This window comes from Buteo buteo, chromosome 13 (assembly GCF_964188355.1).
Source record: "Buteo buteo chromosome 13, bButBut1.hap1.1, whole genome shotgun sequence".
Taxonomy (NCBI): domain Eukaryota; kingdom Metazoa; phylum Chordata; class Aves; order Accipitriformes; family Accipitridae; genus Buteo; species Buteo buteo.
Window position 1 is genome coordinate 1,528,520 of NC_134183.1, and position 13,042 is coordinate 1,541,561.

General features: G+C 56.3%; 1 protein-coding gene across 6 annotated transcripts in view; it reads left to right on the plus strand.

Moving 5' to 3' along the window:
• The window catches only part of BAIAP2 (BAR/IMD domain containing adaptor protein 2), a 49,700-nt gene that overhangs the window by 27,306 nt on the left and 9,352 nt on the right, over window positions 1-13,042 (plus strand). For 4 of the 6 annotated variants that reach the window (XM_075044180.1, XM_075044177.1, XM_075044175.1 and 1 more), the window contains exons 7-10: window positions 8,694-8,846; window positions 11,200-11,427; window positions 12,123-12,324; window positions 12,827-13,028. In XM_075044180.1, the coding sequence (XP_074900281.1) occupies window positions 8,694-8,846; window positions 11,200-11,427; window positions 12,123-12,324; window positions 12,827-13,028 (785 nt within the window). The remainder of the gene's footprint in view (window positions 1-8,693; window positions 8,847-11,199; window positions 11,428-12,122; window positions 12,325-12,826; window positions 13,029-13,042) is intronic. The other 2 variants (XM_075044178.1, XM_075044179.1) reach the window with 1 other exon arrangement.

Here is a 13,042-nt window from a genome sequence, read left to right on the forward strand (position 1 = left end):
GGATCAGACAACAGCTGGACAGAGCTCTTCTAATGGGCTGTTGAAGATTACTTTTCTCATAATGGGAGAAGTTGCTGTTGATGGAAACGTCCTGGTAGCTGCATCAGTCATCTCCTTCAATAAAGCAATAACATCTTACTCTTCTTTTGAAGACTCATCCACTTAAGCTACTGTAGCCGCCGGCAGCCGGGAGTCTGATGCTCTGTCATCATCTCTCTTCATATTTAATGCTATGGGAAGCAAAAGTGCTCCTTTCTGCCTTTTCAACACATGTGGAGTGACCACATCTTGTCATCGGCTGCAAGTGAGATGGGTGGGTGAGACGAGTGTGGTGGGAGAGGCAGTGCTGTCCTCCTTCGGGGAGCTCCAGGATGTGGTTTCTGTAACATCGTCTTGTTCTGCCGAGGTGAGAGGAGATTTGGGGCTGTTTGGGCTCTGGTTTGCTGGGTGGCAGAGGACAGCCCTCACCTGGGCCAGGGTACCAGCATGGCTCAGGCTCCATCCTCTGCTAGATTGATCAGAAAGCCCAGTAAAACAGCCCAAACATCTCACCTGTGACTCTTCAGTTCAGATTGTCCCCCTTCCTAAAGCAGAAATAAATGCTGATATTCAGCAGGCACTGCACATAACTAATGATCTTGTGGCTGGTGAGCAGTAGCTTTGGGCACAAGCAGAGGAGTTCTGCTTGGGATAAAGCAGCGGTGCGATGCTCGCGGACACTTGCAGGAGGCATCTCCTGAGCTGCGTCAGCCACTTGTTGCATGGAGAGAGCTGATCCAGGGTTGTCTGCAAGTCCCACGTCATCTGGCCACTGTCTCTTCTGCTTGTTTTGTGGAGTTTAATAGATGAGGACAGGCATCACAGAATGAAAATGGTTGAGGATTTGAAACACCTTGTGGTTTGCAGTAAAGACAACTTGCGTAGCTTAGAAGCAGCTCAAAGTGTAATTAGGCTGCAGGAGTGATTTTCCACCTCCAAAGCTTTGTCTGTCATGGTCAAGGGAGATGCTGTGGTTGTGGGTTGTTACTGCTGAATGTCGCAATAAAGCCAGGCTTTTTATTCCTTATGAATCAGTCCAGACCTTTTGTTCTACATGAGGAATGAAAGCTGAGACAGCTAACTACCTCAAATGTCTCATCTTAGTTATGTAGTTACTGAGATTTTTTACCTGTGTTGAAAACCAGGAGAATAAACCAATTCCATTCACTTCACGTCTTTTATGAAGAAGAATGAAAACAATATTAAGATTAAACAATCACCAAGGAAGCTAAACTGCTGTAATTTCATTAAACGCTGGTTATGATCAAGCTATGAAATCAAGGTCACGATGGGTTTAGGACCTTGATTGAATCAGCAGCTCAACAATGAAGTTACGTTGGTTCAAACTATTTATCAAATCTTATTAGCACTACGAACAATTGGATTTCTCCATTGGGCTGAGACGAAGCTGACTGTAATTCATCCTAAATAGCGAAGCTGAAGCTGGCTGTTTGCAGTGAGAGGCTGTGCCTGACCCGGGCAAAAGGGCTTTCAGCGCGGCCATACCGGCGATCAGCCACACCAGTAAATCCAGAGGGGCAGAGGGAGCTCCCTGCTCGTCCCAGCCCCTGCAAAACCAGGGCTTTACTGAGCCAGGCGCACTGGGCTGTGGAGGCTGAGCTCAGCTCCTGCCCAGATGTGTCTTCTGTCCACACCTACACCTGCTCCTAGGGGAATATTTTAAGCATTAAATACCACTGTGCCAAATAACCCGGGGGGGTTTATAAACTTTTGTAATTGAAACCTCATTTTGATATTCCCATCAGGAGAAATAATTTTAGGTATAGGTCAAGAAGCTCTAACTGATAAGGAGTTTGCACAAACCAGGTTACAAGGGCTTATGTAAAAGTCAAATAGGGAAGAATTATGTAAAAGCTCGGTGGTTCCAGGTAACTCTCTCCAGGTTTTATCGTGCTTTAAGCTGAGTTAGGGTGTGTGTCCAAACCCAGCAAACACAGTCAGCGGGTGCAGGGAGGGGAAGTGGTTGTGAAACGCTTGGTAGGAGATGCATCAGGCCTGGGGCTGAGCTGCTCTGCTCGTGGGCAGCGTCTCCGTGTCCTTCTTGCCATGGCCAGGTCGGGACCAAGAGGGATCCCCGCTCGGGAATTACCAACCTGAGCGTTCGTGTAGCTTGGCGGCATTACCTGCTTGAGTCTTGGGACCTTATTGAAGAGCTCATCCCTTGTGGTATTTTTTGCCTCTGTTTACTCTGTATTCAGCCGTGAACTCGTGTGCCGGTGACATTGACCCCTCTTACCGTGGGGCATAGCCCCGCGTGTCTGGGGAGGCTTTGGCTGCTGGTGGGGTTTCAGCACACCTTGCTCTGGCAAGGCACTGCACCTCTTCTCTCCAGACACGGTGCCGCAAGAGCCATACGCTGAAGTGGCTTTTTCAGACTTTGTGGTCTGTGAGTGCTTATGAAAGAGGCAGCACTGAGAGGAGGAAAGTCTCCGTCTCCTCTTTCTGGTGGCTGCGGCCGGGTGGGTTTGCTCAGCTGCCGTGGCTGGCTGGCGGCATCGCTCCCACCCTGGGTGAGCTGCAGGCTCTGGCGCAAAGCGTGGTTTCCTGAAACTGGCTCTACAAATCTGTAAGCAGCTGTTACAAATATGCAAAATGAAGTCTTAAACTTCTTTTCCTCTGGGCTGAGATACCTCAAATGCCTCTTCTGGAAAGCTGGTCCCTTGGTTCCTGTGCCGGCACAGGTCAGGGCCGTGTCTGATGAGTATTTTGGTACCAAACCTTGTCCATAGAGCCATTGATCTGGGGTGTCCCTGTATTAGAGGAACATTTTAAACAGCTGATCACGAAACCCCTGCACAGCTGGCTGGAGAAAGCACTTGCCTGCTGTTTTGCTCTCTGTAAATTTTATGTAACATCACATGCGTGCGTGGATGGTGCTTTATAGGAGCAGTGAAAGGATGAGGCTGATGCCCCGATGAACAGATGTGTGAGACAGGCAATGTAACGCGGGGAGACAGCCCTTCTTGGGGGAGGAAGGGGAGACCGGCATCCTTGGAGCAGGGCGGCTGTCCCACCATCCAACAGTGGACGGCTGTGGCAACATGGGGTCCCCCGGCTCTGCGGGGGTGCTTTGTCCTTGCAAAAGGCAGTGCAATGTGTTTTGGCTCCCATGGTGACCTGCGTATGGGCGTTCTCTGCTGCAGGAGAGGGTTTGGGCTGTTGATTTACTTGCCTTACTACAAGAGAGGTTAGGTCACCTCAGGCTTGTTTCCGAGCTCCAGTCTCCTTCCTGACCATGCTCTGCTGGGAAGAGCTGCTGATACCCCAGGGCTTGAATACAGCATCGCTCTGTCTGGCTAAACAAACCGACCGACCTCCCTCTCCATCTGTAACACATTTGGGCGATGATGGAGGCTGGAGGGAACCAGGAGGGGACGGCATCTCCCCCGAGGCTGCTCCAGGGTCCACCGGCTTCCACACAAGGAGCAACTCCTGGGAATGAGGAAAAGCTGTCTCCTTCCCCAGGAGCTGTCAGGGCTCAGGATCCCCAGGCTGCTTGTTTTCCTCAGTTTGGCTATATGCCGTGGTAGGGTTTCAGCTCTTTCTCCTTGAGACTATTCAACAGCTTAGATGCTCTTCCTCTGTTAATCAGCCTAACTTCTTTCTTATTTTATCCCATTACTTTCTAATTATTCTCCCTTGCGGTTCCCTAAATAAATCCTCCCTTCTCTTGGTCTTTACTCCTTCCAGGTATTTCAGCCTGCCGCATTGGTCCAGCACAGCTTGCAGAGCTCTCTCCCTTCCCCTCTCTTTTCCCCACTGCTCTGTGCCGCTGGTCCTGACCTGTCCCTCCCTGGGATGAGAGCCCGGTGCTGGGAGCCAGCACGGAGGCACGGTCCCCTCCCTGCTCGGCATCTTTCCTGGTGCCGGTTAGAATCATGCCCACTGCATGCTCCTCTGCGGTGTCACTGGCTTTCTGGTCTCAAAACTCCTTGCTGTGCCCACTGTGGTTAGCTGGTGACCCCTGAAAGGCAGCCTTACTGCTTTTTGCCTGCTGTTGGTTCCCTCTTGTCCCTGTGGCCGATCCTTTGCTCAGCCTGTTACTGGCAGCAGCAGACGCATCTGATCGCAGATAAAGATCTGTAATGATGATTTCTGCAGTCGTGCTCAGCGTGGTGGTGATTAGCATTGCCCTTGGCTCTTATTCCTGACTGGTTTGCACGTTCTTTGCTTGGATAGAACGGTTTGAACTAATTTTTTTCCAGTAAGGATGGGTGGTTATTAAAGGCTTGACTGAAGTTCGGTATTGATGTTGCTGTTTCACCTGCGGTAACTACACTGATGGCAGCGTGCGCTTGAAAAGAACTCGGGTCTTGACATTTCTCGGTTGCTTTTTCATCTTCACACACCTCTAGCTGTCAGCTTTGGAGTGGCATTGGGAAGATGTCAGTGTAAGCAGCAGGGCCTTTGTGTGCCCTGGCTTTTCTGTGCTGGGGATGACAGCAGCTGTTTGAGCCAGGGACTCCTCAGCATCTTGTTTCCTCTTTCATGTTTTCTTGTTCCTAATTTACTGTCTGACCCGTCGGGGTAACTTGGTCTGGCTTCTGAATGGAGATTGCCAAGCTTTGCTCCAGCATCACTCGTCTCCCCCGGGAATCGGGAAGCCGGGACGGGTTGAACCGGCAGGTCCCTGGCTGAGTCACCACCGCTTCTGCAGCCGGGACCGGGTCCCCCCTCCCCAGGATTGCTGCTTCCCTGGACCAGGCAGGAGCCCCCGCTCTGCTGGCTCCCGCTCCTGAGCCAGGACAGCATCTTAAACCAAACCTTTTGCCTGGCTGTGCCCGGCGCCGCCACGTGCTGACATTGCTAATTAGGTCAGCGGCTCCCGGTGAATTGAAGTGGATGCATTCGGGAGGCGGGGGGAGGAACGGGGGAGTTATTTGAGGCCTCTCCAACCTAGAAACCCAGAAAAGGTTTCTGGAGCTGTTGGGTGGCTCCGGCGTGTGCTCCGGCTTTTGGCACAGCTGAGACCACCGTGAGCGCCGCCCTGGCCAGCTCCCTGCCTCCTCGGGCACTCGGGTCACAGATGAGGGTTTGGTTTTTTTCCCTCCTTGAAACTGGGAATTTTATTTAGACAATGCTTAAAATCTGAATTTGAAGCCAACAACCTAAATCGAGGTCTGAATTTAAAATGCAGCGCTCGAGCGGTACGTGCTTGCCAGTGAGCTCTTGGCGGGGATGCTGCCGAGCCACGGAGACCGAGCGCACCGAGGCCGGCGGGGAGGCACCGTCCCCTGGCCCTTACGCCGGTTGTCAGGTCATGCCAAGCTGAGAAATGCATTTGGCTGGGGTTCAAAATGAAGGATGGCTGCAGGATCCCCCCCCCATCCCCAGGGAAAGGAGATGTGACCTGCGGCCGTGAGCCCGATGATGCTGACGGGCACCTGGCTGCAGGCAAAGCACCGCTCACTGATTAAAGGCAGTGCTTCTCCTTGGCCTACAGTAGTGAGATCTTGCATTGTGCTTTGCGTGTTACTTTTTTTCCTGTGCATCTGGCATATTTAGCAAGGTTTTCATTTAAATTGTCTTTCCAGGCATCGTTTGAAAGCCCATTGTCATTTTGAGCAAATCCAAAATGAAAGCTATCTAGTGAACAAGAAGTGTTGCTCGCCATTTTGTAATGTAATAACGTGTAAAAATCAAGGCTCTGAATAAATCAATGGCACATCAAGCATATTTACATAAAGTATATAAAGCGCTGAGAATACTAAATTTAGAGCATAGGCTCTCTGCTTGCAAATCGACATGTTCTAACTGGCTGCAGCCATTAAGACCAGCCTTTCTTTAGCAAACAATTAAAAGTATACTTGCAAAACAAGATTGAAATCAGAGATGTAAATAAGGCTTTAACTTGATTCTTTAAATCATGATTAAAACTAAAAATCTAACATTGCTAAGGTAAGGAAGACTTTCCCGTGTTGCGGTGTATGGTGTTTATGGGACTGGAGCTGAGCCTTGCCCCCCCGCCCCGCGGTACCTGGGGCATGGCTGCGTCTGACCTGGGGAAACCTGAATCGCGGTGGGATGGTCCTTGTGCTACTGAACTAAATTAGCTGGCGGTGGACTCATTTCACTCCTCACCTTCTCGCTCTTGATGGCCCAGTTAGTAAATTAAGCAGGATGAGTTTAGGGTGTTGGGAGCCGCGTTTGTTCCTGCACTCCTGCTATTTCAGGTGCTGTCATGGTTGTACTTCCTTCCAGAAACGGGGTTCTGCAGGAGGGGGAGCATCGTCCTGCCGCTTCCCTCGGGAGAGAAGGGAAGGAAACTTTTTTGGGAGCTGCCTGTAGCGCAGGGCTGTGGGGACAGCGCGGCTCGGTCTGTCCCGGGCATAGCAGGGCTGCAACGGAGGGGTCGGGGCACCGGACCTCGGGGGAGCTGGGGGCTCTCCGGGCTGGTGCTGGGGCATTTTTCCCTCCTGGCTCCCCATCCTCGCTGCCAGGCTGATGCCTCTGGGCTCTGTCCCTTTGCTGTTCCCGGGGCTAATAATACCCGGGAGGAGGCGGCGTGCTGCCGGCAGCGTCTCTGTCCCAAGCCCACTCCGGGGAGCGATGCTTTCCCCGCTCACGCCGAGCGCGTCCTCCCACGGCCGCCTGCTCCCGCCTGCCGGCACGTGCCCAGGGCTGCTGCCACCTCTTCCCTGTGCCATGCCGGCCCTGGCACCTCTGTGCCTGCTACCGGCACAGCCCCGCTACCTGCCGGCTTTCCCGATGCCCTCCCCTATATCCCTGCCAGCCCCCATCTGGCTCAGCTCTCCCTGCAGCTTCTGCTTGGGGGTGATGCAAATACCGCCGTTATTTCTGCTTCTGTGCCCAGTGGCATCAGCTCAGTTACCTTCATTTATTTCTGTTCCTAGACGCGGGTGTTTGCACTGGATTTTCTCATTTGCGGGGAGGGGAATTCTTCTTGAAGCAGGGTTGATGGTTGCAAAGTGGGTTTTTATTCATTTCTCACCGACCCCCTTTCCCCCACCTGTGTTGGTGCATGTGGGGAGACCCAAAACCTGCTGGGTCCGGCGCGAGCTCTGCGCAGGGTTTGCTCTTGAGGGAGGGTGCTCTGAGCAGGGTGACAGCAGTAGGAGCTCCAGCTCTGAAATGAGCCCCCTTTGAAGTCTGGGACGTCGCCTAATCTCGCTGCTTTTGTTGAGGTTTGTTCCATTTTATGCGTCTGCTAATAAATATTGTAGCATGCTAAAAATAACTGTTAAACATGAAGAAAGAAGTAAAGCTGCTTTGGGCCCTGAATTTCCAGTTTAATTCCCTTCTCAGGGAAGCTCAGACTTTCTGAAACAGGTTTAGCAGCGCCTGGGCTGCACGGTTGGTTGTGGCTCTTCAGTGCGGTGCTGCCGTGCCAGGGAAGAGCCGGTGCCAAGGAGGTGTTGCAGGGCAGGACAGGGATGGGCGAGAGAGATGCTCCTCTTACAGGCTTGGTGGCTGCTCTCCCAGTGCCACACCGAGGGTGGAAGCTCCTTGCGGAGGATCTGGGGGCATCCCGAGAGGATTGAGGGAGGAGAAAGCGGCTGGGTCAGGGAGCTGGGGGACGTCTCCTGCCCTCTGTGCTCAGGGATGCCAATGGTGTGGCCGATCCGCAGCCCTGCGGTCCCAGGCGTTGCTCTCGAGCCCTCCCGCGTGCCGCGTTCGCATCGCAGGGATCAGCCTGAGCGGCCGGATTACCCCAGCCCAGCCCCGTGTGCCGTTTCCATGCCCCGTACGGTGCCGGCAAAGCCCCGCGTGGCACAGCCGTGCTGGCAGAAGTCACGTAGGTAGAGCAGGAGCCCCTGCCAGCGGAGGACCCCCCCGCTGCTGTGTCTGCGGCATCTCTGCCCGGTGCTGGCAGGGTCCCCGGCGTCCGTGCGGCATCGAGGAACGGCTGTGCCGGCAGTCCCCTTTCTGCTTGCGGCTGGGCAGGGAGTGCTGTGCCAGCGTGCAGCGCTGCCCTGCCCTGGCACCGTCCCCGAGTCCCCTGCACCGCTCACCGCGTGCCTGACTGGCAAACGCAAACCGAAAGCCGGTAGTTTGAGCGTTGCTGATGGTTGTGTGTGTCGGAGGGGTTCACGTGCTGTCCCTGCTGTGGCCCACCGGCTCTCAGCAGCGTGGCCCTGCCCGTCCTTGCGGGCAGCGATGGGATTCGGCAAAGACGCCGGCAGCGGCGGAGGTGCCGGAGGCGTTCAGCCCGGGCCGGGTTTCGTGGTGGTTTGTGCGCTGCGGTGCCTGGCAGGGACGAGCAGGGGGCTGCGGGGGCTGCTGCCAGCCCTGGGCGATCGGGGCGACCCTCCTTGGCCGCCGCCGGTGCGATTGCCTCGGCGCGGCTCGGGCGCCGGTTTGGTGAGAGGGCGGCAGCACGCGGTACAGCTCGTCCCGCCGCCCACACGGCTCCCGGCCCACGTGCTGAGTCAGCACCTCTGTGTGGCGGGGGGGGGGGGGTGTTCAATGAGTAAGGGTGGGTTGGAGGGGCCGCACAGGCACACGTGTGCGTGTCCTGGGGGGGGACGGACCCTGCGGGCACCCTGCCTGCTGGCCGCCCTCGCCAGCCCCATGGCCACACTGCTGACCCCTCTCCGGAGGATCCTGCGGCACACTGAGGGGCAGGGGCTCGGTGGGCAAAGCGGTGAAGGCAGCTCCTCTTTCTGTTCTAGTACATCGAAGCCATCAGCAACAAGCAAGGCGAGCTGGAAAACTACGTCTCGGATGGCTATAAGACAGCTCTCACAGAAGAGAGGAGACGGTTCTGCTTCCTGGTAGAGAAACAGTGTGCCGTAGCGAAGAGTGCTATCACCTACCATGCCAAGGTGAGTCGGCCCTGCCGGAGCTGCCGTTCTGCTGCCGTGTTCCCACGGCCGCTGGGCTGCGGGTCCCGGCTACCCCGTCACCGGTGGATACTCCTGTCGTGAGCCGTTGCCTATGGAACAGGCTGGTATCCTGACAGCCGCAGCTGGTGCAGCCCCTGCGGCTCGGGGGAGAGAGGCAGGAGGGAATATACCAGTGGGTGACCCACGGACAAGATGCCCTGGGCGATGCATGTGCTCCCAGGCTGGGAGAGGCAGGGCTGCACCCCGAGCTGCCCTTAGTCCGACGAGGGGCCACGTCTCCCATGGGTGCTGGTCTGCATTTCAAAGCAGCTTCTGGCTGCACGAGGTGGATGGGACCGACTGCGGTTTGCTCGAGTGCCAACGTGGTGGTGGTGACGGCAGAGCCTGGCGGCGCATCCCGCCGTCTGGCGGTGCCAGCCCCTCCGTGGTGCGACTTCACCTGCGCAGGAGAGCTCGTGGTAGATGAATGGGGCTGAGTTCACCTCTCCTGCATGCCGTGGTCACTGAGGTCTGAGGGCTCTGCCCCAGCAGAGGTTTGTCAGGTTCCTCATGCATCAGCTCGTGATTTCCAAAAGCAGAAGAAATGCAAAGCAGCGATATTCCTGCTCAGAGTCAGAGCAGCGCTGCCTGCCTGGCAGAGCTCACTCCGACCCTTGCCTTACCCCCTGGCCTTAGCAAAGGCAGGGATTAAACCAGAGATTAAATTGCTGCTCCAAACTCCCTCTTGCCCATTCCCAGGCAGCCCATGTTGCCTGGGCTGGGGGCTGGAGCTGCTGCCTGCCAGCCTGGGGAGCAGCAGCCCCCTGCGCTGGTCCAGAGCAGAATCCATCCGGATGAGGGCTGGGAACGCTGGTGCTGCTCCTGCAGCCTTTTGCTCCTGTTCTGGTTGTTCCCCACCGCCACCCCCTGTCGCTCACAGCACCCATCTGTCACCGCCGCGCTTGGCACCGGGGAGCAGGAGAAGGAGTTTGGATTAGTCAGCTCTGTCCTCGTGCTGTGCTGCGGACCGGATCGATGCTTGGCATATGCAAACTCCTCCTGTAGTACAGGAGGGAAAAAAAAAATCCTCCCCAGGGGTTGGTGGCGGGGGGAGATCAGCAGGCATGAGGGTGCCGGCACCCGCAGCATGGCTGCGGCATGGTGAAACCAAAAACTTCTTGCAGCAGCCGCACATGGAGGGTGATGCTGCAAGAGGGACTCTGCAGGTGGCTCATCCAGAGCGCGGTGGGCGTACGTGTGACGTGGGCGCCCAGCCCTGCACCAGCCTGGCAGCCGGCGTGGGCCTTGCCGGCTAAAAACGCCGTCCTGCTGCTGCCTGCAGCTCCCGGAGGATGCCGGCGGCAGCCGAAGTCTGGGTGGCGAGGCTGCGCCTCAGCTGGAACCAGTGGCCGATAGCGGGGAAACGTTCTGGGGCTTTGAAATTGGCTTTAGAAGTTTTTTTGATACATGGGGACCAAGTCATCTGCAGATGAGACCGGACGCAAAGCCGTGCAGAGGTGTTGGGTCACCCTGATCTGGTGGGTGAGTTGGCCATCAGGGTTACTGGAGCTTCTCCTCCGCTTCTCTTCACGGCGTGTTTCTCAGGGAGGTGTTTAGGCAGGTGCCTGGGGGTCAGCGTGGTGCTTGGCTGAGGAACGACCTCGGGGTGGTTTGGGACATCTCCTGCCTTGGAGAGTCACACGATGAGATGCTCATTCACACGGCATGGGTGTGTTAGGTGAATAAAGGCAAGTTTAGCTCCATCTTTTTTTAGTTTGGTTTTTTTTTTTCCTCCTTGGCTCGGAGCACCGCAGTGGATGGCTGCAGGTCCTGCCCATGGGCAGGGAACAGCGGGGTTTAGCTGCAGGGCGGTGGGGCCAGAGGCTATCGGTGCTGAGCAGCCCTAAACAAGAAGCTGATCCCTCAGGACCTGGATGACAGCACAGAGTACGGGCTGTGCCCTGCCAAGCCTTTGGTCAGGTTTTATTTCTCCGCTTGGTCGAGTGGTGCTGTTCCCCAAGGAGCCCAGCACCCTGCCCAGCTTCCTATGGCCCCTCTGCTCCTGGAGCTGCCCCGCACAGGATATCTCAGAATAAGCTGGGGAGATGAATTACCTTTTCCTTCCCTCCTTTCCATTTTTCATGACACCTTCCTGGCTCAGCTGCTGTCAGAGCCTGGAAGTGGTAAGTCCCTGTGTTTTATCTCGTCTGTGCCATGCACAGGGGAGTCAGTTGATCTTGTGGCCAGGATCAGGCCAGCTCTGGATCCATGCAGTGCTGCCCAGGGAGGGGTGCAGAGCTGGGTGGTTTTCCTGCACCCCTGTGCCCTCACGCCTCGTTTTTCTCTGTTGCAGGGGAAGGAGATGCTGACGCAGAAGTTGCCGCTGTGGCAGCAGTCCTGCTCGGATCCCAACAAGATCCCGGACCGCGCTATACAGCTCATGCAGCAGATGGCTGCCAGCAGCAATGGCACCATTATGCCCAGCCCTCTGTCTACATCCAAATCCAACCTCATCATCTCTGACCCCATCCCTGGTGCCAAACCTCTCCCTGTCCCCCCGGAGCTGGCACCTTTTGTAGGAGTAAGTATCTCTGTGCTGGAAATTGTCCTGCCCTTCTGAGCAAAGCTGGAGGGACGAGCCCAGGCCAGTGTCACCGTTGTCCTCAGCAAGTTGCCTTTTGGTGGACTGTCATTGATGCGCAGGGGTGGGCAGCTCTGTGTGCACACCGCCCTGGGATGCGGGAAGGAGTACGGCATGGCTGATGTGGGAATGGGCAGCCTGTCCCATCCCATCCCACCTGGGATTGCTGAACTCTAGAGGGGCAGGGGCTGCAGGGCCTCCCGGGGGGGATTTGGGGAACCCACGAGCTGGACTCGCCTGGCCAGGCTGGTCCCAGTCAGGCTGGTCCCAGAGCTGTGGGGCTGAACCAAGGTACCCCAGTAACTGCGGGAGAAGGTGCTTGGAGTGACCTGTGGGATGAAACACCCTTTAGAAAAGGGTCTCCCCTGTGATGTGGGGGCCCGAGCTGAGCAGTAGAGCTCAGGAGGGATTTATCAGGTGCAAGGCAGCTTGGTGCAGTAAAATACCATAGAGGTGACCCCACTGCTCCCCCCAGAGCAGTTTGTCTCAGGTCGGGAACTAAACCCATCAGGCTGAAGCTCTGGTCTGCTGTGAACCACCTTCCCTGGAGCTGCATCCCGCTGCAGGAGCTGTGCTGGGATGCCCTAATGAAGACGTTCCCCGTCTTCCCCCCCCCTCCTCTCCTCTCTCCGTAGCGCATGTCGGCACAGGAGGCCATGCCGGTGATGAACGGAGTCTCAGGCCCAGACAGTGACGGGTACAACCACTGGTCTGAGATGAAGCCAGCACAGCCCAAATCTTTATCTCCTCCCCAGCCTCAGAAGCAGCTGAGTGACTCTTACTCCAATACACTCCCAGTTCGCAAAAATGTGCCACCGAAAAACAGCTACGCATCAGGTGAGGCTTCGTCCCCCTGCCTCCTCTGCTGTGGGGGCTGCCGGGGTGCCGTGGGGCTGGCTGTGCCGGGAGGGACGCAGCCGCGGTGAGCAGGGTCACCGGGGATGCTGGTGGTGGCAGGGCAGTGACCGGCAGCGTCCCTCCGACGTCAAGTGCCGCTCGTGCTTCTGGATCTGGCGTTAGGAAACGAGCGGAGCTAGGTTCTGCTATGGGTTTTTGGCTGGGTGAGTTTCAGCCAACGGACAGCATTTCCAGGAGGAGAATGTTGAGGAATTTCACGCAGGGAGGCTGCTCCCTTTGCCGTGGCTGGTGGGTGATGCCAAGAGTGGCAGATCCTGCCTGGGATCCTGCTCATTAAGGGGGAAGATGGGAGTCGAACACTGAAGTTTTTATTGGTACCTGGGGTAAAATAAGCAAGGTTAGGGACCTGTCCCTACTTGTGCTTGGGTTTGGCCGTGGGGTGAAGGACTCGGGGCACTCGTTGGCCTCTGTCTCCCACCAGCCGAAAACAAGACGCTGCCGCGCTCCAGCTCCATGGCCGCAGGGCTCGAGAGGAACGGCAGGACGAGGGTGCAGGCCATTTTCTCTCACGCTGCTGGAGATAACAGCACCCTCCTGAGCTTCAAGGAGGGTGACCTCATCACGCTGCTGGTGCCGGAGGCCAGGGACGGCTGGCATTACGGAGAGAGCGAGAAAACAAAAATGTGAGTGCCGTGGC